We start from the raw sequence: 26,533 nt of genomic DNA on the forward strand, positions 1-26,533 counted from the left end.
AGGGATGCCAACTGATTTTTCCTCTATAGTATCTGTTAATATTTATGTTATGACATTTCAGAATGATATTATACCAAAAAAATAATTAGAGGTAATATATCTCTATAGTACCCACTTAATACCCCGAATTTTCACTTGCCCCGGGGTACCTTATTTTTGCATCAACACATTTCCTGAAAGAAATTCCCAAACAAATTTCCAGAACATTTTCTCAAGTAGTTTTCTTAAGTTTCTTTAACCCTTATGCGGCCGACGGGGTACCCGTGTTCCTTTTTCAAATTCAAGTGGTGATATTTCAATGAATTTTTATAGCTGAAAGCTGAAACTCGGTGACATCTAAGAACTCCATAAAATGTAGCATCTGTGAGAAAATCACGTTGATACAGTGAGGAGGGACGTGGGGAGGGGCATCTGATTTTTTTTACCACGTGGATGGCCGACAGGGTACCCGTGTTCCACTAAATTGATATTTTCATAACTTTAACAATTTTCAACCGATTTAGATAACTTTGACAGTTTTGGAAACAGAAACTCATATACTTTTTGCCCATATTCAAGGTTTACAGCTTTTGTCCATGGTTATACAAGAAATCTTTGAAGTAAGACTTAAGAGTCTACACACGTAACCGAAGGACTATCAACCAGTTTCGAATATATATCATGCTCATTGCGCTTCTTAGAATAGTCGGTGTTCACAGTATACATTCTGGGTCTCCAAAAACCCCTGGAGTAAGGCCTAAGTCACCCAAAAATCCCTGGAATAAGATCTTATGGTCTGCTAACGTAACCAAAGGTCTATCGTGTAAATTCAAAAACGGTACATGCTCTTTATGGTGCTTAGCTGTGAAAGCAGTATATGTTCAGGTCATCCAATGACCTTTTCTTAAAACATGCTTGCATTCCAAGTAGTTCTTGTTGCTGTCATTGATTCCAGGTAGTCTACGAACTCCATACAGTCAAGGTCTTCGGATCAATCTCCGTAATGGAGGCAGTTAACGAAGAATAAACCAGTTGCGTGACCCCTTCTTGGTATATGTTTGTATTCAAAGTAGTTCTTGTTGTTGTCGTGGGCTCCAGGTAGTCTACGAACTCCATAGAGTCAAGATCTGTGGATCAATCTCCGTAATGGAGGCAGTTATCGAAGAATAAACAAGTTGTGTGACCCCTTCTTGGCATATTTTTGTATTCGAAGTAGTTCTGGTTGTTGTCGTGGGCTCTAGGTAGTCTACGAACTTCATAGATTCAAGGTCGATGGATCAACCTCCGTAATGGAGGCAGTTATTGAAGAATAAACATGTTTTGTGACCCCTTCTTGGCATATGTTTGTTTTTAATGCAGTTCTTGTTGTTGTCGTCAGTTCCAGGTAGTCTACGAACTCCATACAGTCAAGGTCTTCGGATCAATCTCCGTAATGGAGGCAGTTATCGATGAATAAACAAGTTGCGTGACCCCTTCTTGGTATATGTGTATATTCCAAGTTGTTCTTGTTGTTGTCGAGGACTCCAGGTAGTCTACGAACTCCATAGAGTCAAGGTCTGGGGATCGACCTCGGTAACGAAGGCAGCGTTTGAAGAATAAAAAAGTTTTGTGACCCCTTTTTGATATATGTTTGTATTCCAAGTAGTTCTTGTTGTTGTCGTTGGCTCCAGGTAGTCTACGAACTCCATAGATTCAAGGTCGGTGGATCAACCTCCGTAATGGAGGCAGTTATTGAAGAAAAAACAAGTTGTGTGACCCCTTCTTGGTATATGTTTGTATTTCATGTAGTTCTTGTTGTTGTCGTGAGTTCCAGGTAGTCTACGAACTCCATACAGTCAAGATCTTCGGATCAATCTCCGTAATGGAGGCAGTTATCGAAGAATAAACAAGTAGCGTGACCCTTTCTTGGTATATGTTTGTATTCCATGTAGCTCTTGTTGTTGTCGTGGGCTCCAGGTAGTCTACGAACTCCATAGAGTCAAGGTCGGTAGATCAACCTCCGTAATGGATGCAGTTATTGAAGAACAACTGGGAGGGACGGAAGGTAGCGATTTTCCTCCAATACCTTTTCCGAACTTAATCTATTACATGTTGTGCATATGCATAATCGAGTTTCAGACATAGTAATTAATTTCCACTCCGGGTGGCTCAATACCCGGAACATTAATTAATTAACTTTGAATGTACTGAACTCGAAAGGCGATCTTTCTTGGCTTATGTGGTCGAGTTGGGATCTGACGACCAACTGGCCCAATCTCACACAACCCTACTTCATCGAGCGCCGTTGGTGATGAAGCAAGTGTGTAGGAGCCAGATAACACTAAATACTCATCCTACTTGGTTGGCATTGTACAAAAACATATATGAGAGAGTTAGTTCTGAGAATGTATTGCGAGAGTTCGGCTACATGCCCGGTGCTGTGAATTTGGTTTCAACAGTACCCGCTAAGCTGCGGAGGACGACGGAGGTCCTTCGTAGCTTAGTAGGGAAAACACCTGTCTAGCGTACTGGTTTCGTTGGATCAAACCCCACCGAAGTTCTCTAGATCAATCTCCGTAATGGAGGCAGTTGTCGAAGAATAAACAAGTTTTGTGACCCCATCTTGGTATATGGTTGTATTCCAAGTTGTTCTTGTTGTTGTCTTGAGCTCCACTCTATGAAATAGAGTCAAGGTCGATGGATCAACCTCCTGAATAGAGGCAGTTATTTGAAAATAAGCAAGTTGTGAGACTCCTTCTTGGTATATGTTTGTATTTTATGTAGTTATTTTCATTGTCGTGGGCTCCGTAATGAAGGCAAGGCAAAATACGTGAATGGAATCCGTATTTTTTTGTCGAAGAGACGTACAAACTTATCAACAGGTACTCATAAATGATTTATAATAAGCTACAGGCAGTGAAAGTTATTTCATGAAAATCTTTATTGTTTGCGGCAAATTGGATCGAAAACGTGATAAAATCGGGTTAGGCAAAATCAGGGGTAGACAAAATCTGGGAGTGACAAAATCGGGTCAACCTCATCTGAGTAAATATACGCATTCCTAGTACAGTAGCCGTTCGATAACTGCAACGCCTTCTAGACGTCAAACGGTTGTCAATCGAACGTCAAATACAAGAAAAGTGCATCTAAATGTGCAGCGCAATGCAGCTGTCAGTGAGTCTGACATCGGTTTGAAGTTTAGCGGTCCGATAAATGTAAAACTGTTGCAACTATCGAATTGCAGTTAAATGACTTGCAGTTATCGAACGTCTGCTGTAGTTTTTGTTTTTGCCATGGTACTAGGTAGTCTATGAACTCCATATAGGAATGATCTGTAGATCAACCCACGAACGGAAGGCTATTGATATATGTTTGCATTTCAAGTAGTTCAAGTTGTTGTCATTAGCTCTGGGCAGTTATTGAAGAATAAACAAGATGTGAAACCTCATCTTGATACATTAGCATTCCAAGTAGTTATTGTTGTCTTGTTGTTGTTGGTTCCAGGTAGTATACAAACTTCATTGATATCACTAATATGAAGTCTATGCTTTGGAAATGCAAAATGTAAATAAATTAGGACGATACAACTTCACGCCGAGAACGTGAGGGAAAAAACGGGCTAATATCGCAAAGATCATGTACCATATTAAAATTAGATTAAGGGCACTCCTCACGGAATCCAAGTTTCAAAGTGCTCGCGTTTTCGGGGGCACACCAATTGATACGGAGGTGGCGCACAACTGTCATTTTTGTTGATTTAGCTTTGCTGCGTCGCAGCATGCGTGGAACAATAAAAATGACAGTTGTGCGTTGCTTCCGTATCGAGTGGTGTGCCCTGAATGCGAGAACTTTAGAAACTTGGATTACGTAAGAAGTGACCTTAAAGACCCTCTAGATATTCGTGTAAGCCTGAAGTCTTACTCCATTAATTTCTAAGATGACCATTAGCATATGCCATGAACGCATTTTATTCATGGGCCCAAAGGCATGTACCAAATTTAAAACAGGCTGATATATCTCTGGTGTAGATCTCGGTGGCCTCCGTATCTTGGATGACCATGAACATTTAAAATGGGTGCATTCTATTCTACGTACTATAAAAGGCATGTATAACTATTTAACTAGGCCGAAGGAACTCTGGTTACGCGTGAAGTTCTTGCTGATTGTTCAAGTGTTCTCTTGGATACCCATGAACATATGCAATGAAAGGTATATTCAATGTACTAAAAAGGGCATATGCCACTTTTGAAACAATCCGAAAGGTTACGTGTGAAGATCCTGAGGCCTATTTTAGCATTTTCTTGGAAGACCATAAACATATGCAATGGACGTATTCTTTTCTATGTACCACAAAGGGTATGTACCACTTTCGAAACAAGCCAAAAGATCTCTGGGTACCCATGCAGATTTAAAGTCCTATTCCAGGGTTTTCTTGGATGACCATGAACCTATGCAATGGACGCAATCTATTCTATGTACCACAAAGGGCATGTAACACTTTTGAAAAAATCTGAAACATCTTTAGTTACGCGTATAGATCTTAAGGCCTTTTCCAGGGTTTTCTTGGATGACCATGAACATATGCAATAAAGGCGTTCTATTCTATGCACCACAAAGGGCATGTACCAGTTTTGAAACAATCTAAAAGATCTCTGGATACGCGTGTAGACCTGAAGGCCTTTTTCCAGGGGTTTTCTTGGATGACCATGAACATATGCAATGAAGGCGCCAGAGGACTTATCCGAGGGATTTCTTCGATAGCGCAGAACATATGTAGTGATCACATTTGATTTCAAGATGCGCAAAGAGCATGTACCACTTTTGAGACAAGTCCATAGACCCATGGTTACGAGTGTAGACCTTAAGGCCTTACTCCAGAGATTTCTTGGATGACTCGGAACATATACTGTGAACGCATTCTATGCTAAGTACCACAAAGAGCATGTACCGTGTTTGAATTTGCATAATAGGCCTTTGGTTACGCGAGTAGATCTTTAAGCTTTACTCCAGGGATTTCTCGGATGACTAAGACTTCATTTCAGGGATTTTTGCATTACCCGAAGCATATACTGTAAACACCTTCAATTCTAAGAAGCGCAAAGAGCTTGTAACATATTTGAAACTGGCTGAATGGCCTTTGGTTACGCGTGTAGACTCTTAAGCCTTACTTCAAAAATTTCTTGTACAGTCAAACCTCCATGTGTCGATGTTCTATGACTCGATATCGACTCATGGAAGCAAATTATTCCATAGTCAAAAATATTTTTTGGGCTACTATGATGGTCCCTTCAAACAGCTTTCCAAGGGGTTTATATTCCACATCTCGATATTTCCATCAGTCGATGGTCCCTTCAATATCGACTCATGGAGGTTTCACTGTATAACCATGGGCATAAGCTGTAAACCTTGACAATAGGCTAAAAGTATATGATTTTCTGTTTCCAAAACTGTCAAAATTATCCAAATCGGTTGAAAATTGTTGATGTTATGAGAATATCAATTTAGTGGAACACGGGTACCCTGTCGGCCATCGACGTGTGTTTTTTTTGTTGGCCGCATAAGGGTTAAAAAAACAGCTGAAATAAAATTCAAAGAGATTTCCGATAGAAAACTTAACCAATATCTGAAGAAATCTGCAAATTATTTTATACAGGTATTTCCGAGGGATTTTCACAAGACATTTTCGAACAAACACCTAAAGGAACTTAAAAAAAATCGTAAAGGAATCGCCAAATGCATCTTTAAAGGAATTTCCGAAACATTAACATTATTAAAGTTTTAGCAAAGAAATTTTCAAATTAAATCCGGAGGATTTTCCGATGGAATCTATGGAGAAATACCAGGAGGAATTTCCTATGTGATTCCTGAAGGAATTTTGATTGAATGGCTTAAGCAATTTCTGGGTGAACTTGCGAAGGAATTCCTGGAGGAATTTCTTAAGTAATTTACAACATTGTTTTGTGAAGCCACCAAAATATTCTTTAAAATCATATTTTTTGCAATATTTATTTTTTTTTAAATTGATCTTTTGCTGCTAAAATCTATATATGGCACGTTTGTTTTTGCCTGGAAATTAATGTAAAACACCTGGAAAAATCAGGGAATTTTATTTTTACAGATGAGTAGACACCCTGATCTGCCTTAACACAATCTGATTATCAATGTTGTTTTATTAAACTATTTGCCCTACATGTTGTCGCTTCGGTTTAGTTTTAGCGTCCCTCCTCCCCCGCATGTTGGATAGTTGTATATTTTATGCATGTTTAATGAAAAAATAGGATATTGTAGCGCGTCCACCAAATCGGAACGCGCGTGTGCGACGTGAGGCTGACACCCGAATTATTTGTCAGAATGACAGTTGACATTTTCGTTATTAGTTTTGTTGATGAGTCTTGATAGTGAGATTACTGTTCACAATATTATAAGACTCATCTGATTCAAAAAAGCTTATTTATTACTCGTTCAAACTGCAAGATGAAATCGATTTAAGGTGGCAAATTTGTGAATTCGTGAATAAAACGAATTATTTATTCACTCAGCTCTCCTGAGAGAATTGAAATTTTCTGATGAGCATCGAAAAAGATAATTTAGTTACTAGATAAAGATTGTCGCTGTCGTCGCTGTCCGGAACATCTTTTGCTGGCGAGGATAGGTGAGCTTAATGTCAAAGAAGGAAAATCCATACGATTTGACAGGTATGTACCACACATGTTTCGGACAGCATAACAAAGGGACAGCAGAACAAAGGGAATCCTACCCACTACGTTTGACAATAGCCAACATCTTTGAGTTTCCCATTGTTCTATTGAAATTGGGTTTCCCACTGACAATTCTATTTTGTAAACAAACCACTAATCCGAAGTGATTTTTTCCAAATAGACGTAATTATTTTTCATCATTTTTCAAGAAATTGTGCGAAAGTATGAATGAGAGGTGTATTTCAACCTGGGTGGTGCGAATAGAATCGATTTGGTTGTCAAACTGAAGCCAAACTTTTCTATTGTGCCGGAGCCAAACATTGAAGATTGTGGTTAAGTTCGTTTCTGATCTTTTATTGAGAAGTACTGTTATTATTTGGGGAAAAAGTTAAAATAACTTTGTTTGAGTTTTGTATTTTTAGTAAAAAATATTTTCACATTATATTTCGAGTGGAAAATTAGTAGGAATGCATCTAAAAAGCACTCGATACGAAATTTCACGAGATTCAGCAGCTGATTGGAGCAGGAATGTATGTAAACAATCGTAAAGTCATGTAGAGTCTAGAGCATTTGTGCGCCCTCATGCAGCATGCAAAGAGAAATTCGAAGAGCGGGAAATGATTGACAGCCAAGAACTTGCAATATAATTTTGTTTATGGTAGTGATTTCAAAATATCCCTCTACTCGCTTGAGCGCAGAAAAACGGCTCTATCCGCAGCACCCAGATTTCAACAAGAATATTGATGTCTTTAAAAAGTTTACATATTTCAATCGGCACTAAGCGCTCTACTTCGCCAAAATATCACGATATTTAAAATATATTTTTAATGGCAGGTTTCAACGATTATGATTACGCCTTCGTATTAAATTAATCGATGATTTTGATGCTGGCATCAGAAACATGGCCGCTTCGCAGACCCCTGGCGACAATCTTTATCTTAGCATCGGCATCAACATAATCCAATACACGAACACGACAACGTAGACGTTAATCAACTTGACCGAAAATTAACCCATTCCATTGAAATGAATAAAAAGAATTATAAATTTGCATTTTTATGCAGGAAATGATTCTTCTTCCTAAATAAAGAGCTAATGTAACTTACGTTAAATAACAAAACAAAACAACGATTAATGTGGTTTAATAGGCTGCTGATAGGAGGGTCCGCAAATCAACACATTTTTCCTTTTACATTGAATTGATATGTTTCTATTTAGTAGTCGCGTATGAGTGAGTGGCTTTCCGAAACGCGATCTATTTTTGATTTTCAGGTAAATACCCAATATTTACCTAATTTAGTATTGTCCATCCGGACAAAAATTGGACCGATTTTTATACCGATGTTGGATTTTTCTCCAGATACAGGCAACTTTTACAACTTCGGAAATAGTGCGCTAGATTCGCCTAAAGATGCGCTATCAATTAGTTTGACAGATAAAACTTCGGAAGAAATAAGACAATTATTTTGAGCTTTTTAGTGGAATGTCTTCACTTGTCATAAGACGAGTTTATACAATCCCATTGAATTCCACCACTTAATTGTATCTGAACAGATACGTATTGCGACCTCAACAGTAAGGCCGTCTTCTGTGTCTCGTACTTGACTCGACTTGAAGAAAATGATCGCAGCTTACACTATTTATACTATGCGTAGGTATAATAATTTATCTAGGTACTTATCTAGTTACATTTACTACGGTGCTTACTTCTACTCGCTTGTTGCGCTTAATGCTTAGGTATAAACTTGAAGAGCCAGGAGCTACCATTTCCTTGATCTTTATTCAACAACCGCGTTTGTACCTGTCGGTAGATTTCCAAGCTCTCAGCAACATCAAGTTTCCACGGAGAAGAGACATTTCTTAAAATTTAAATGTTTGATGTCGTAATTGAATGATTTTCCTGATATACATGTTCAGCTACCTTAGACCTAAATTCATAATTTAATCCCTTATCAGCTTCCCTCTTAGCTTAGTGACTTAAATTTACTATCAAAATCTATAGAATATATTCCAATATAATCTAAATAAATCAAAGGAAAATAATATGGTAATGTGTTAATAAGACACTTAATGAGCAAATTTCGTAGTGACACTTTTCTAAAGCCCTCAGTACACTGTTTGTCATGATGACAAATATTTGTCAAGTCAGCCTGAAATCCATGTCGATGTCTAATCAGTCTGATAGATGTCCGGATAAAGTTGACAAATATTTCTCGGGTACTTTTTCAAAACGGCGTATGTCGCAAATTGTAAACAAACCCGTTTTCAACAGCATATGGTATAAAATTCATCTAAAAATGTGTATATCTTCAAAGCTACATGAAAATGTGTTATTAAAAATGTAAATCAATTTTTTGCAAAACGGTGTAACATCATTGTTGAAAATATTGCACAAACACCGCTTAGCAGAAAATGTACTTTAAAAAGTTTTTTCAAACAACTGAATAGTTTAAAACGTGCGTCTGCTTGTACTTTTTCATCACTGATTTCAAAATTAAGCATGTTGCTTGAATATTCTGATTTTCGTTAAGAAAAACATTTTACGTTGTTTTTCTGCAGCAAATGTTGTTACGTCGTGTTGTAAGTGTTGCAATTTTTTTGTCGCATGTGCGTGAAACGTTTCAACTTGACGCAACATTTCGACGTATCAACAATGCAGCGTACGGAGCAGCGTAACATTTCGACGAAAGTAGCATGACCTCGGTCATGCTGACGTATCAAAACGACGTATGTGATTTATCTGTTGCAGAACGTTGTAACATATATTTTTATCAAAATAACTGGAATGTTCACACGCAGTGCAGGTTTCAGAGTCAGTGACGATGAACCTTTTCATAATGTATCGTTGAGGTGTATTCAATTGCAATAAAAATGATTAGTTTCTAAATAGGAATAAAAATGAAATCTGAAAACTTCCAAGCTTCTCATTTTCCAACTTCTTCATTTTCTCAGCTTGATCAAAATGTTACATACGCCGATTTGAAAAAGTTCCCGAGATTTGTCAATATGACAAACAGTGGACTGCGGACTTAAGTAACACAGGCTTGGGGGTCATAAGGCTACCGCCATAAAACAGATAGACAACATAGAACAAATTACCGTTTTCAAAATCAACTCACTGTGCATCAACAGTACAAACAACCGACGAACGAGAAGGCCCGTATTACTCAAGGTGAAAGAAAACGACAGAAAAGCATGCGCTGCTGTTCTGTCTCATGCTCGTTTTTCAGTAAAGCTTGACGTCCACCAGTAGGTACGCTAGTGTTCCAAAATCGAAGATGAACCACATTTCAAAGCAATGATACATATATGTTGTGTGCTACCGCCAGTGTTGGTAAAAACTCAAAATCTCCAAACTCATGGATGATTCAAATCAAGCGTGAGTTGAAACGCGCCCAACTCAGCACCTAAAAATTCATGGATGAGTTGAATCATCCATTTAAATCATCGTAGGTTTTTTGTTCTCCTTCGTTAAAAACGGTGAATTGACGTTTGTCGCATAAAATATTATTGCCCCCAATTTGATTTCAAATGCATTTTTAAACCAAAATGATTTTTGGCAAATGAGTGAAATGCTGCGTTTTAGCATGAAAAATTCAAGCGTGATGCATTCCTTTAAAATCGCAGACGATTTCAATCGCACGGGAGCGCTCGTTGATTGAGATTTATGAGTGATTTTACCAACACTGGCTACCGCTCTTACTATATACGCAGGAGGCTATGGGTTCAGTTCCAGACCGTTTCCATCTTTATCCTATGCTTTCAACTTACCCATTCTAGCATTAAATGTTCTTCCTGAAGTTGAACAAAAAAATTAGCGTTATTTATCAACATTCAACGAAAAACATATGCTTGTGCGATGCCTGGTTAAAACTAATTGAATAGAATGATAATACATGTTATGAACTAGTTTAAAATGAAGCTCTGTCAATTTAAAAAGGCTTTAATAAAACAACTGACAACATGTTTCAAAGGCTTCACTTTAGAAATGATTTAGGAACTTGAGGCAGGATGGAACATTTTTTAAATTTTTAACGATTTCTAAATGTTCATACTTGAAATCGGAACCAACATTTTTAAGGGTGCTTGATGTTTAAAAAAAACAAATTTTTAAGAAATTGAGTATTGAAAACATTATGTTTCCGAAAAGCATTCTTCAACTCAGATACACTGCAATATCCCAGTCAGATATCTAAACTTCAGAATTTTTTATGAGAGAGGAACTGCTCCTTGAATTCACTCCATATACTCAAAACAATACCATTCGAAAACACAAGAATTGGTGCGCAAATTGTTTTATCATCTCATTTTTGGATAACAACAAAACACGCAAATTGCCTGTTTTGCGAATGTTACACATTACACAACGCCCATAGTGAATCATTAGAGAATTTCTCGATTACGACAAGTTTCCTTCTTATCGGGATGGGAATCGAACCCATATTCCATAGCACATGTGGCTAGACGATTGTCGTCGCTAACCGCACCATTTTATTTAATTTTGACAAAGAAACATATAAAACATATAAAACTAAACGTTTCTCTGCAGGTTCCAGAGCTAATGTGGTTGTATTTCGAGAAGAAAGCTGGGATTCGCGAACGAATTTTAGAAATAAAAGGGTTATCGGTTATGGTTTCTTAAATCTTCAAATTAACAAATCCATTGAAAAATCTTTAAATCTCTGACATTTGAGCATAGTTTTTATTTTTTATTTTTCGAAATTTGTTTTTTGATGATTTTCAATATTTACATTTAGGATTGTAATTCTGGAATTCAAAAAATTCCTAAGGAAATCTTGCTTTGAGAAAGATTGATTTTTGGGAAAAAAAATTGGTTAGAAGTTAGTCTGTCGAAAAAATAAATTGAAAATTTGTCAACATCAATCAAATTCCCGGTTATTTCCCGGTTCTAAAGGATTCCCGTTTAATTCCAGGTTCTCCTGGTTTTCCCGGTTCAGTGGCCATCCTGTGTGTCTGATTTGTGCGGAGAAACCGACGACGCCATATTTATTTTTTATTCCATAATCGTTTGCAGTTGTACTTGTACGGTAAGTTTGATGATGGTTCTCTCTCGTTCTTTCTCTCTCTCGTTCTTTCTCTCTCGTTCTTTCTCTCTCTCTCTCTCTCTCTCTCTCTCTCTCTCTCTCTCTCTCTCTCTCTCTCTCTCTCTCTCTCTCTCTCTCTCTCTCTCTCTCTCTCTCTCTCTCTCTCTCTCTCTCTCTCTCTCTCTCTCTCTCTCTCTCTCTCTCTCTCTCTCTCTCTCTCTCTCTCTCTCTCTCTCTCTCTCTCTCTCTCTCTCTCTCTCTCTCTCTCTCTCTCTCTCTCTCTCTCTCTCTCCCTCTCTCTCTCTCTCTCTCTCTCTCTCTCTCTCTCTCTCTCTCTCTCTCTCTCTCTCTCTCTCTCTCTCTCTCTCTCTCTCTCTCTCTCTCTCTCTCTCTCTCCCTCTCTCTCTCTCTCTCTCTCTCTCTCTCTCTCTCTCTCTCTCTCTCTCTCTCTCTCTCTCTCTCTCTCTCTCTCTCTCTCTCTCTCTCTCTCTCTCTCTCTCTCTCTCTCTCTCTCTCTCTCTCTCTCTCGCGTTCTTTCATAATTGTTTTCTTTATTTTCCAGTTGCTGTGAGGATGAGTTCTGTGGTCAAACAGTGGTGCACCAGTTCGGCTACCGTTGAGATCACCTACCACTTATGGACCATCGAGCACGTCTCGTTTCAGTTGGGGTCGCCTTCTTTAGGTGGTATTACGACCAAGCTTTTGCAAAATGCCGCTTCACAGGAGGGGTGGTTTTTGTCGGTTCAGCCTCATTCGGACTTACCTTGTGGTTTTTATGACGTTGTTTTACGAGTTGGAACCAACGTCAAACAACTTCCAGTCAAAACATGCGTTTCGCTACTCGACTCATCTGGTGGAAAGAGGCAAACGAGTCGTAAGATTGCCATGCTCAATCACCATCAACCTTTTATATTCGAGAAATACTTCAGTTTGCCTCAAATAAAGAAGGATGGAAAGCTGTATGCAAATGATACATTGACGCTTCACGTTAAGCTTGAGAAAATGGTGAAAAGATTTAACGTTTCGGGACAAGGAGTCCAAACAAAAACTTTCTCGCTGGATGAACGATTCGGGAGTTTGCTGCAAAGCGAGAAGTACACCGATGTCGTTATTAACGTGAACAATCGTGAGATAAAGGCTCACAAATTCATGCTGGCTTCGCAAAGCACAGTTTTTGAAGCTATGCTTGACTCAGAAATGGCAGAAAAGCAGCAGAATCGTATCACAATTGTCGATGTGGAGGAAGAAGTTATAGAGCAAATGCTTCTCTATGTGTACACTACCAAAGTGCCAAAATTGAAATCAATGGCCGAACGATTGCTGATAGTAGCCGACAAATATGCGATGGATGGTCTCAAGGCTATGTGCGAACAAGCACTTAGTGACAATTTGACTACAGAGAAGGCCAAGGAATTGCTACCCTTGGCGGAAATGTATAACGCAAGCCAGCTGAAGGAGTGCATCAAGCGGCTCGTAGACAATGGCAATTTGCAGGTTAAGTAATCCCCAGAATGGAAGTTCAAACATGCAGGACAACAAAAACATTCATGACAGGTATTGGTATAAAATATTTTGTTATTCACGCAAAACTGAGAGTATGCTCTTTTGCGGGAGAATGGGACTACCCACAAAAGGAGTAAAATTTTATGCATAAAATGTACAAGTTTTACACATTTTTCCTGTTTATGTACCGTGCTGTGCCCTTATTCCAATCAGCGCCTAATTCCGTTCACGCAAGACAAAATGATAAATAATAAAGAGTTTTTGTCTACAAACAGCAGAAAAATATCCTTATACTTTTCTATGGTTATGTATGCATGAAATGAAATGAAAACCAGCGTCATTTTTAGCGATTAATAGTGAAAATTTAAACAAAATTTGTTGGTTGTCACTACGAGCGCCATTTTGACTGTTTTCATTAACCCACTTGCTAAGAACGTCTGTCATAATATTTAAGCATTTTTAAGTGAAAATTTGTCCTGGATTTCAAACACAGCAACATAACAAGACAAAACAGGTAACATTATAGCGTATTACCAAATTGTTGCCTGTATTTTCCCGATAGAAAATGCTGAAAAGTGAAAAATATCTTGACCGGAATAAGGGTACATCTAAATCTACTTGTTCCTTATTCCGTTCATTGGGTTTGGAGGATGGATTCCGAAAGTTTTGTGTTTGAGAATCTAATCTATGAGCAAGAAAAGGTACATCGTACATGAAGCCATATGAGTGGTGAATGGTGAACATTTGAAATTCTATCCCGCAAGCAGGCAGACCGAAAGGAATTCCGTTAACGACAGGTTATGGGACCTTTTTCAACTCGTGCCGGGAAAATACAGTTTTTTCAGTTAATGATTTAATGATGATTTATAAAGTGAATGCTGGACAATGTTAAGAAAGGGTTTCCGGAGAATACGGACAGTTTTAAACAGCACAATCCATAATTGTGGCGGTCTTGTTTAAAAGCTTTATCCGGAAATTTCTTGGCGAATTTCTATAAAAAAAACACTGCCCTCTCTGAGCTGCAAATAAAGTTATGTTTTACCGAAATTCGTGAATACTTCGTAGAAGTAGGGTTATCCGGTACTATAAAGAACCGGAACTTTAAAGAATATTCAATTTCAACGAAACAGTGGTACGAACAATTCCAAACAAACAGAGACATTGTTTTGAAAGGTTCAGGTCAGAATTAAAGGCCTAGTATCCAGGCTCTAGTCAAAATTACGTTGAGGATAAGGTGTAAAACTTTGATAAGGAATAGTATCTGGCCTTCTCTGTGGTACCTGATGCAACTGGGCAGCTAGCATCAATGTTCATGTTGAATATATCTCGAATGGTAAGTGAAAGAAACGAAAAAACAGTCAACTTGGCTATACTAAGGAAATATCATTCATTGTATTTTACATTTGGAAGGAAATTACATTTTAAGCTTTTTATTTGCAATATTATAATAAATGAAAAGATGGATTTGTGAGAAAAATGATGCCTGGTATCAGCATCTTCAAGAAATCAAATGTTTTTCGGGTGATTGGAATTAGGAACACGAATGAACGGAATTAGGAACAATGCCATTTCAGATGATTGGAGTTAGGACCACATAATTTGTCAATGTTTTTTTCACTTGTGGAGCCTAAGTCTATGAATGCATCCCAACATATTTTATTTTCAATTGTATATAGCAAATGCCACTATGTAGCGAAATTGCAGCTTCAAAATACTAAACGGCTATTTTTTAGAGCTTTTAGACATAGCGCATTGTCTTAGGTGAACGGAATAAGGGCACAGCACGGTATACCGTGGAAGCACTACATTTGACGCAGGTCCAAACTTGGCCCACTTTCATATCAAATGATTCATAAAACTTATCTCTACCAAAAATATATCAATGCATCAAGTTAGATGGCTTTATTTGCTCTTCTTCTTGCATAGGGGTAGTAGGGGCAATATGAGCCACCCTCATTTTGAGCTTTTTGACATGTTTTATCGTGTAAAAGTTATATGATCTGTAAGAGGATGCTCCACATATGCCTCAACGTGGAAACCGCATTAAAATTCAATTCAAACATGAAAATACACTTGAAAATGTAAATTTTCGTTGCATAGGCAAAATTATTATAAGATTTGAAGTTTATAAATAAGGTTTTGACACAAAACTGATTAAAATACAGGTCAAAATTACACAGCAATCAAAAAATATATTATGGGGCCCTCCTTAGCCGTGCGGTAAGACGCGCGCCTACAAAGCAAGACCATGCTGAGGGTGGCTGGGTTCGATTCCCGGTGCCGGTCTAGGCAATTTTCGGATTGGAAATTGTCTCGACTTCCCTGGGCATAAAAGTATCATCGTGCTAGCCTCATGATATACGAATGCAAAAAATGGTAACCTGGCTTAGAAACCTCGCAGTTAATAACTGTGGAAGTGCTTAATGAACACTAAGCTGCGAGGCGGCTCTGTCCCAGTGTGGGGATGTAATGCCCCATACAACATGGCAGGTCTAAAAATTTGTTTGTAAATCAAAAGTTTGTTCTTAAGACAAAGTTTTGATTTTCTGTTTATAAGTGGATATAGACACTTAATATATTTGTTACATTTGGCTTGAAGGCCTTCAATGTGATTTTTAAAAGTTAATTTTTGATCTAGCAGAAGTCCTAAATATTTAGCTTCGCTAGACCAATTAATAGGAACCCCATTCATAGTGACAATATGTCTGCTAGAAGGTTTCAAATAAGAAGCTCTCGGCTTATGTGGGAAAATTATAAGCTGAGTTTTGGAAGCATTCGGGGAAATTTTCCATTTTTGCAAGTAAGTGGAGAAAATATCCAAACTTTTTTGCAATCTACTACAAATGACACGAAGGCTACGCCCTTTGGCTGAGAGACCTGTGTCATCTGCAAACAAAGATTTTTGACACCCTGGTGGTAAATCAGGTAAGTCAGAAGTAAAAATGTTATACAAAATGGGCCCCAGTATACTGCCTTGGGGAACACCAGCTCTTACAGGTAATCTATCAGATTTAGAATTCTGATAGTTTACCTGCAGTGAGCGATCTGATAAATAATTTTGGATCAGTTTAATAATGTACAGAGGAAAATTAAAATTCATCAATTTTACAATCAAACCTTCATGCCAAACACTGTCAAATGCTTTCTCTATATCAAGAAGAGCAACTCCAGTCGAATATCCTTCAGATTTGTTGAGCCGAATTAAGTTCGTAACTCTTAATAACTGATGAGTGGTTGAATGCCCATGGCGAAAACCAAATTGCTCATCAGCAAAAATAGAATTGTCATTAATATGAACCATCATTCTATTTAAAATAATCTTTTCAAACAGTTTGCTTATTGAAGAAAGCAAGCTGATTGGGCGATAACTAGAAGCCTCAGCTGGATTTTTGTCCGGCTTCAAAATTGGAACAACTTTGGCGTTTTTCCATTTATCTGGAAAGTATGCCAATTGAAAACATTTGTTAAATAAATTAACCAAAAAGGATTAAGAGCTCTCAGGAAGTTTTTGATAAGTATGTAGAAAATACCATCATCACCTGGGGCTTTCATATTTTTAAATTTTCTAGTAATAGATCTCACTTCATCCAAATTAGTTCCCAACGAAGGGTCAAAAACATTATCTTGGTTGAGAATGTCTTCGAAGCTTCGTGTAACCTGATCCTCAATTGGACTAGTGAGACCTAGACTAAAATTATGGGCACTCTCGAACTGCTGAGCAAGTTTTTGAGCCTTTTCGCCATTTGTTAATAAAATTTTATTTCCCTCTTTAAGCGCTGGAATTGGCTTTTGAGGTTTTTTAATAATTTTCGTTAATTTCCAAAAGGGTTTCGAACTGGGATCCAACTTCGAGACATTATTCTCAAAGTTGGTATTTCTCAGAATAGCGAAACGTTTTTTAATTTCATTTTGCAAATCTCGCCAAATAACTTTCAACGCGGGATCGCGAGTTCAGTAGCTGATCAGTAGCTGAAGATCGTCGTCAATAATAATGGAGTTGAATTTAATTTCACATTTAGGAATTGCAATGCCTCTGGCTTCGACAATTAAATTTGTCAAAGATACGAGCGCATTGTCAATATCACTTTTGGTATCCAAAGGAATATTAACATCAAAATTCCTATCGATATATGTTTTATATAAATCCCAATCAGCTCTATGATAATTAAAAGTAGAGCTGATTGGATTGTAAATGGTTTCTTGTGAGATTTCAAATGTCACAGGAAGGTGATCAGAGTCAAAGTCAGCATGAGTTACCAATTGGCCACACAGCTGACTTGAATCCGTTAAAACTAAATCAATTGTAGAAGGATTTCGACTGGAAGAAAAACAAGTAGGGCCATTGGGATATTGAATAGTATAATATCCCGCAGAACAATCTTCAAATAAAATTTTGCCGTTGGAATTGCTTTGAGCATTATTCCATGAACGGTGTTTGGCATTGAAGTCACCAATTACGAAGAATTTTGATTTGTTGCGAGTCAGAATTTGAAGATCAGCTTTCAACAAATTCTTTTGCTGCCCATTGCATTGAAAAGGCAAATAGGCTGCAATGAAGGAAAATTGACCAAAATTTGTTTCAACAGAAACTCCCAAGGTTTCAAAAACTTTGGTTTCAAACGAAGAAAATAATTTATGTTTGATACGTCTATTAATGACGATGGCGACCCCACCACAGGCGCTGTCAAGACGATCATTTCTGTACATAAAATAATTTGGATCTCTTTTAATGGAGAGTCCTGGTTTTAAATACGTTTCAGTTATAATGGCAATATGCACATTATGAACTGAAAGGAAGTTGAATAATTCATCTTCCTTACCCTTTAGAGAGCGGGCATTCCAATTTAGAACTTTCACACAATTATTTAGATCCATTAAAACGGAGTCCGATAACAATTTTTTGTGTGTACTTTATACCAACCTGAACAGCTTCTGGTATGGTATTTGCATTGAACATTGCATCAATCATGTGATGCAATTGTTTAGTTAAAAAATCAAAATCGGAAGCAGTCATGCTACCTGAATCGGCAACATGACCGTTATTTTCCGTTGGGACATGGGTATAAACCTCATTTTGAGAAGAGAAATTTTGTCTACCAGCAGCGATGTTTGCATACGTAGGTACATTGGAAAAATTGGAATTTACTGAAGTGCTTGCTACCCGTTGACGAGCGGCAAAATTTGTTGGTGAATTGTGGTGGGTATGAATTGCTCGACCGGTAACCGGTTTCGAAATTTGAGCGTTTGAAAAATTTCTACCCGTCGAATCTGGGATCCGATTGGAATTTCCCGTCATCAATTTTGCACGGGAATTCAAAACTTTTTTGCGTGAAGGGCATTCCCAGAAATTGGATTTATGATTGCCCCCACAATTTGCACATTTAAATTTATTGGAATCTTCTGTCGCAGGACATGCGTCCTTGGCGTGAGAGGTTCCACCACAAATCATGCATTTTGCATCCATGTGACAATGTTTGGTTCCATGACCCCACTTTTGGCACTTACGGCACTGGGTGGGGTTTTGAAATTTCCCCAGGCCTGCGGAAATGTTCCATGTAACACGGACATGGGACATAATACAGGCCTTTTCCAACTTTTCATATTATTTAGTTCACTTTTGTTAAAATGAACTAAATAAAATTCTTGCGAAATGCCCTCTGGGAAGTACCAGAGTGGGATTTCTTTTCATCTTAATTACTTGGACTGGTGAAAATCCGAGTAATTGAGAAATTTCAATTTAATCTCATCCAGTGATTTATCATCACTGGGAGACCTTTCAAGACGACTTTGAACAATCGCTCAGTTTGTCGTCGTATGTGAAGAATTTATGGCGCTTCTCAGTTAAATACTGAAGAAGACGTTTGCGATCGTCAAAGGATCCCGGCAAAATGCGGCAGTCACCCTTCCTAGCAATCTGAAATGAAACCTTGATCCCCTGAAGGTTACTCAAAATCTCATTCCGGAAGCCAGTAAACTCGGCAACAGATACCACAATTGGCGGAATCCTTTGCTTTTTCGCATGAATCGAATCACCTGGGCTAGAGGTATATTCGATTTGCTCAATTTCATCAATAATCAAATCGAACTGATTGCTCAGTTCGATTGGAGAAGAATTATTTCCGATATTAGAGTTAGAAGGAATATCTGAATTCTCCAGCTTCCTTCTATTTTTTCCGCGCTTTGGCAGGACGGTCTTGAAACCTTGTTTCTTTGAAGGAAGTGGAGAATTTCCTTCCTCTTGTTTTTATTAATGCTCATGGCTGAGCGTGGAGACGTGACCTTCTAAGAGGTTTTTTCCCAGAACGGTGTCCCTGCAGGATTACCACCACTTGTCGGAATTTTACTTCCGCAAACGGGTCCAACGTAAAACGAAGGCACGGGTCCTTGCAAAGATCGTAACGGGATCAGTGGGTACAAATAGCGCTAAGAAGCACCGTTGAAATTAAAATAGCTTCGGGTAGTATTAAAAACTTCCTTCCGCAAAGAGAGAAAGAACCGCACAGCACGAAAGCACGATGCGGTCTACCTGTGGCAAATCGGTTCAGTCTGCTGTTGTGCGGTTTATACATTTTATTTTGTATGGAATACTCCAAACTGTTGTAGAAATATCATATTCTTCCATATTACGATAATTTTTCGGCCTAAATAAACGTTTTGGATGGGTGGCCCATACTGCCCCAAATGGTGGCTCATATTGCCCCGTATAGGCGGGAACACACATTGAAATCAATACAATTTCCAAACGCATTTTTCGTCATTTATCGATGTAATATGAAAGGTAACATTCTCTAGTATAAATCAACTACATTTGAATGATGTTTTTTGAGCTTTTCAGCGCTTTTCGGAACGATTTCCTTAGGTGGCCCATATTGCTCCGATCACCCCTATGTGGCATAAAAAGCATATTATTGATGAAGAATCAACGTACCCGAATAAAATAAGGCATACCTCGATAGTATGTACACCTCCGTAATTTTAGTGTAGGGTTACGCGGGGCAAGATGGGTCACGGGGTAAGATGGGTCAGGGCCCTTTTTGGGCATTGTATACATTTTAATGTGAAGATTATGACTTCGTAGGAGGAATAATTTGGTTCTACTTTATTGTCACTCGATTTGATGATAAAATTTCATTTCGGTAGAGTATGGCAAGGAAAAAGATTTTTCAGCATTGTTTCTTATGCGAAACACACTTTCTATAAAACGTGTAATCTCGTCTAGCAATCTAAAATTCAAACAATTTTAGTAATATAGTGAAAATATCATAAGTAATGTAGGCGACGTTGTACTAACTGCGTTGAACTAAATAAATTTGATTGAAAATTAGACATTCTAGCATGAACTTGTAAATGGGGTAAGATGGGTCAGCAGATACTGAAGAGCATAGTTCGTATTCAAAACATATTTTTCATTGCTGATTTAATCATTTTAAGGTTACTTACTGCATAATGATGTTAATTATTTAACTAAAAATGTTTTTTTGTCTTTAGAAAAGCAACCCAAAGCTTTAAAATCCTCTTTTATTCAATAGAATCATTGGTAATAAACTTATCTATTTGTGTGTAATTTAATATTGTGAATAAAAACAATATTAATTGCAGAATTGAAAGGTGACCCATCTTGCCCCGCTGTTTTACCCATCTTGCCCCGGCATTTTTTGATTGACAGAAAAATAGACTTCTACTAAAATGACTTAAAATAAAATAAATAATAGATTTTTGACCCTTCCTTCGGAAGTGTCTATAATTTCACTTTGTATGCGTTACGCAGGTGTGTTACGTATTGATCTATCAAGAAATCTCGTGAATTATTAAATAAAATGTATGGTATTTTAAAGAAATACACTTTGACATTGAAAATATAATTATAACAAATAATATGACATGGAATTATGCCTATTTTTCTGATTTGTTTCAAAGAAACAAATGATTTTAATTTAGGAACATATAGAAGCATGTACAAGAAAATCTTCTCAGAAAAGCAAAAAACGTAAAAATTGAAAGGGATTTCAAAAATTTCTTCAGTGGAAGCTAGATAGCAAATGTGAGCATGTTTTGAGACACTAATAGATCACTTGTATGCATGTATGTGTGCGTATGTGTGCAAATTCTGAAATTTACTACCATAAAAATCTCGCTCATTTTTAAGGTATTGAACAAGTTTAGTTTTACCAAATTAGGCATCCATAAGGCGAAATATATGTTATTATTGAACGCTATTGAGTTTCGCTCAGATCAATGACTGATATAGTTAGTTCTGGATTAATTAATATCGAGGTCTCTGGAAATTACGAGTACAATATATTAAACCACCGTTACGATAGTTACTAACCATGTCACAATAGTTATTCAATCCGACGAGCGCCTTATAGATAGGCAGCATGAAGGACAGTACGTTATCATTCGTTAAGTTGTCATTCAACCCATGACATCCGCCTTTGGGTAGGCAATTATTTTGTCAGCTTCACGGTAAATCACCGTGGGAAGCTGAGTAGTTTTATCTCGGTTTAAATACTGGAGTCTGGAAAAAATCCTTATAACTAAAGCCCCAAACGCAATACAACGGAACGGCGACGGAAACGGAAAATTTGACAGTTAGCTCATATATTTTCTGTCAAATTTGCCGTTTCCGTCGGCGTTCCGTTGTATTGCGTTTGGGGCTTAAGGAAGGGTCAAAATCTCACTGTAGGTGGATTAATCTGGGTTTTTGTTATTTCATACCCCTAGCTTGCAGATTATGAGCTATTTTTATAGATCAACGTTGAAATGCTAAATTAAAATGTTTCTATTTTGAGGCATTGAGGGTTCGCCTTAGGTGACCCATCTTGCCCCATCCTACCCTACGTATTATCGAAGCAAAAAAAAATACCGAACAAAAAAATTGTTTGCCTTTCCATTTATTTGGGAGTGGTGTAATGTTCATAACACCGCTCGGAAGCCAAAATGCCTACATGTGGCATTCCGCAAATTATCGTCCTTGTAAATGTGAGGCTATTGTTTTTATGAAATCTAGGTTACTTCTCGCGTGATTTTTGAAAACGTCGTAAGTCCAAATGAGAGACTCTCTTTCATTACGCTCTCTTTTGCTAATATCTAGGCTAGTTTAAAATTTGTTGCAATATTTTCACCTCAGCACACTAGACAAAGCTATTATCTTCAGATCGGTACTGGAAAATCCAATGTAAATGTTAGTAGGGCTTTGTAATAATCGAAAGAGAAAGTAAACAAAGAGAGCCTCTCTTTTGGACTTACGACGTTTTCAAAAATCATGCGAGACTTATTCAAAAGGACGTATGTGATTTTGTAAACAAATATTAAAACGTCGATTTGTCCAATCTGATGGCACTCCCATGCAAACCATCACCACAGACAGGTAGGGGAAGCCCTTGGCTACCTGTTGGTAAAGTTGGTTTGCGTGGGAGTACCATCAGTTTGGACAAATCGAAGTTTGAATCTTTGTTTACAAAATCTAATACGTCCTTTTGAATAAGTACCCGAGAAATATTGTATGTTAATTCTTCGGAACATCCATAGATTACGTGGTATTCGTGGCGTTTTAAAGATATGTTACACATCATGCATAATTATGCATGTTACTTCAAAAAGTGACGATTGGGGGTGGATCACAACATTTTTACGTGACGTATTTTATGGATTCCACCTATAGATTTTATGTAAATGAAAAGCTTTAAGGTTGTCCTGAACTGTCACTGGCGTTGCGATTATATTGGCTCCATTGGCTTACCAAAGCGACAAACTGTCAGCTATAGCAACAAACGCATCGCGTTGATTTGGAGGAACCTTCATTATGATTCGTAATTATATAAGGTACCCCGGGGCAAGTGGGACCTAAAAAACGCTAGTTCAGCCAAATTGTTAACGCATACTTAGAAAACAGGTTATTTCATTAGCATTAGCATTGTTACGGTGTAATTCGTAGATTGGACACTAGTGATACCAGAGGCGTCGCGTGGTCAATTCTTCAACCTGTGCACCGAGCGGTGTGTTTCGACTTTCAGTTGTTTGATGTAGCTGTCAGGGTATCAGCATTAAAATTACGAGGAAGCCACGACGTGTGTATGGGGAACCTTTTATGACAAAAAAATGAGCATGGCTAAAACCTTCACCACATGAAAATATAGCTTTCTACCTTTCATTTCCTGGCTGTTTCAAGAAAATTTACCGAGGGGCCTCGAACAACTTTTTTTTTCCTTCCAATTTGAAACTTTTTGATAATGAGCTCTCTATCATAACCAACGGAAGCTATACAAACCGATACAAACCAACAAAACATATCTATTATTAGGAAATACTGGTACGAACAATGCTTTTTAAGTGTGCTATCAATATTTTGCTATGCTATCAATATTTTGTATGGGCTCAAAAACCATAGAGTAAAACAGAGCCGTAATAATCGAATTCTATTCAATTATAATATACATAGAAGTAATTTTCATATTCATATTCCATTGCATCCGTTACATTTGAATTGAATAAAATATCAAATTTAATATATAGGTTGCTACGATGTGTGATTACGTACGCAGAGGTTTTACATCGTAGTAGCCTTTCAGTGGTAAAATCAGTTGCATACCTGAGTACACGTGGAACGTGAGGTGTAATCAGCTCGACGTGCGCATCTTTGAAAATAATTTTTAAAATGAAGCCTAAAACGCATGAAGAAAATAGAAGTAAAGTGTGTGTATTGTGTCTTCAAAAGGTGAATTTAAGACCAATTTCCGAAAAAGCGCTGCAGATAATTAAGGTGACTTGCGGTGGCACTCCAATATCTTTGTGTGTGTACCATAAAAATCATCAACTCAAGATGAAACTTGAGAAACTTGACTATACCAATCTGCAAGGCAGGGCATAACCCCTTTTTTGTTAACATCCGATTATCGTAATTATTATTATTATTTAATCAGACTAAGGCCGAAGTGGCCTGTGCGGTATATAAGAGTCTTCTCCATTCGGCTCGGTCCATGGCTACACGTCGCCAACCACGCAGTCTACGGAGGGTCCGCAAGTCATCTTCCACCTGATCGATCCACCTTGCCCGCTGCGCACCTCGCCTTCTTGTGCCCGTCGGATCGTTGTCGAGAACCATTTTCACCGGGTTACTGTCCGACATTCTGGCTACGTGCCCGGCCCATCGCAGTCGTCCGATTTTCGCGGTGTGAACGATGGATGGTTCTCCCAACAGCTGATGCAATTCGTGGTTCATTCGCCTCCTCCACGTACTGTCCGCCATCTGCACCCCACCATAGATGGTACGCAGCACTTTCCTTTCGAAAACTCCAAGTGCGCGTTGGTCCTCCACGAGCATCGTCCAGGTCTCGTGTGCATAGAGGACTACCGGTCTAATTAGCGTTTTGTAGATTGTCAGTTTGGTACGGCGGCGAACTCTATTCGATCGGAGCGTCTTGCGGAGTCCAAAGTACGTACGATTTCCAACCACTATGCGTCTCCGAATTTCTCTGCTGGTGTCATTTTCGGCAGTCACCAGTGAGCCCAAGTACACAAATTCTTCTTCCGATTATCGTAAACATTACATTAATGTGAACGATTTCAGTCCGAGTTTAACACAGGAATACTCAATACTGTTTGACTATGGCATAAAGAAGAAGAAGATGGCATAAACTAACGAAATGTGTCCGAAAATCAACAGATTTGCTTTGATTTACGACGATATTTATGTATTATTTTTTCATCATGCTAGTTGTTTATGTTTACATCTTGCGACATTGTTGCCAGCTGTTCAACTACACAAATAGCATAATTGAAATTTACTGCGTTTTCTTTTTGATTTTTCAAGGCGTCCCAAAGTAGGATAATGAAGATACAGTCACTCTCAAAATTGAGCGTACAGTATAGATTAGTTGATTACATTCGAAAATTTCAAAGGAAATTAAATGGTTGGCTCGGTTGTTTTTAATGCATTTCAATATTCATCCCTTTCTTCAATGTATGTGTACATAAAATTGTTGAAATTTTGTCTCTAAAGTTTATTTATTTAAAAATAATCACAAAATACGCCTTTTAGATGTGACAAAATTGAGCGTACAGCGATTTTTTTTCAATAAAGTTTCTTATTATAAACATGATTAATGTATTTTAATATTGTTTTTTCATGATTATATTTATAATAATAAACATCCGCTAATTAAACATTCAATGTTTTGAAATTAAACCATGTTTTGGTCAAAATGGCGAACAAGTGAGATGAAAGATTAATTCATTAATTCCTCATGAGTTTTGACGTTTACTGGCCTTGTTGTTTTCTAATTTCTTTGCAGCGAAAAAGAGACAAAGCAGTCCGTGCAGTGCCCTATTAACACTTGCGTTGTCCACTATAATTTTTTTCGGTTTAGATCGAAGTATGCTGTAATATGATGAAAAACTTTTGTTTATTATCAAACTTCAAAAGTTTCTTTCCACGCTTCTTAAGTTCCAATATTTTATTCTCAATTTGTACCTCTCAATCCAATATTTTTTTCTACATCATATTTTCTATCATTTCATGCTCGGTTGAAAAAGCTCTCGAAAAATGGTTTGTATGTGAATCACAACCAGAACGCACGTGCTAATTAAAATTTTGTTCGTCCACATGGAACGAAAGGATGGCGAGTAGTGGATATCTAGAGCAAAAAGTTGGGATGTTAGCAAAAGCAGTATAGCTTTGTTATCCCTGGGCGGCTCTTCGTCTTCGATTTTTTCAAAGATTGGAGCAGGTTTAGGTTACAGTTGGGGCCGTCCAGAAACCACGTGGTCATATATGGGGGGAGGGGGGTTTGGAAAATGACCACGATAAGCCACATGGGGGGAGGGGGGTGTTGCTCTCGAACCACGTGGTTTTTTTTACACGTAAAACTTTTGGTGAATAACAATAGCGGTGTAAAAATACAAATCATTAAAATTTAATGATTTAATCATTAAACGCAAAGCGCATCTTAGGGCCGATGCCCACGTAGCGTCTTTTCAACTCAGCGTTAAAAAGACGTAGGTGTGCATCGAGAAAAACCGGTAACGCAGCGTCGGTCGCAACGCCGATGCATATCTGCGTTATTTGACCATCTTAGTCTTAGATCCTATTTCCATAAAAAATAAACGAAAAAACAGGTTGCGATTCAGTCTCAATTTCCACAAAAAAAAATTTGGGATAGAAAAATTTAAAAATTATTTTTTAAATTCCGCCGGAGATGGTTTTTGGCATCACGCCGCCGACACTTTTGCATCAGCGGACTGCAGCTACAATTTTAAAAACTGTTCATGTTTTTACAATAATTCAAGTAAAATCTTCAAAAGAATTTCTCGTGGATATTCAGGAAAAAT

General features: G+C 37.8%; 1 protein-coding gene across 2 annotated transcripts in view; it reads left to right on the top strand.

Annotated features, from left to right (window-relative positions):
• Positions 1–26,533, top strand: part of LOC134205779 (speckle-type POZ protein-like) — a 135,781-nt gene that overhangs the window by 46,789 nt on the left and 62,459 nt on the right. Inside the window, exons 2-3 of one of the 2 annotated variants that reach the window (XM_062681364.1) lie at positions 11,591–11,704; positions 12,264–13,255. In XM_062681364.1, the coding sequence (XP_062537348.1) occupies positions 12,275–13,204 (930 nt within the window). In that variant the 5' untranslated portion in view covers positions 11,591–11,704; positions 12,264–12,274 and the 3' untranslated portion in view covers positions 13,205–13,255. The remainder of the gene's footprint in view (positions 1–11,590; positions 11,705–12,263; positions 13,256–26,533) is intronic. The other variant, XM_062681363.1, reaches the window with a different exon arrangement.

This window comes from Armigeres subalbatus, chromosome 1 (assembly GCF_024139115.2).
Source record: "Armigeres subalbatus isolate Guangzhou_Male chromosome 1, GZ_Asu_2, whole genome shotgun sequence".
In the NCBI taxonomy this organism is placed as follows: domain Eukaryota; kingdom Metazoa; phylum Arthropoda; class Insecta; order Diptera; family Culicidae; genus Armigeres; species Armigeres subalbatus.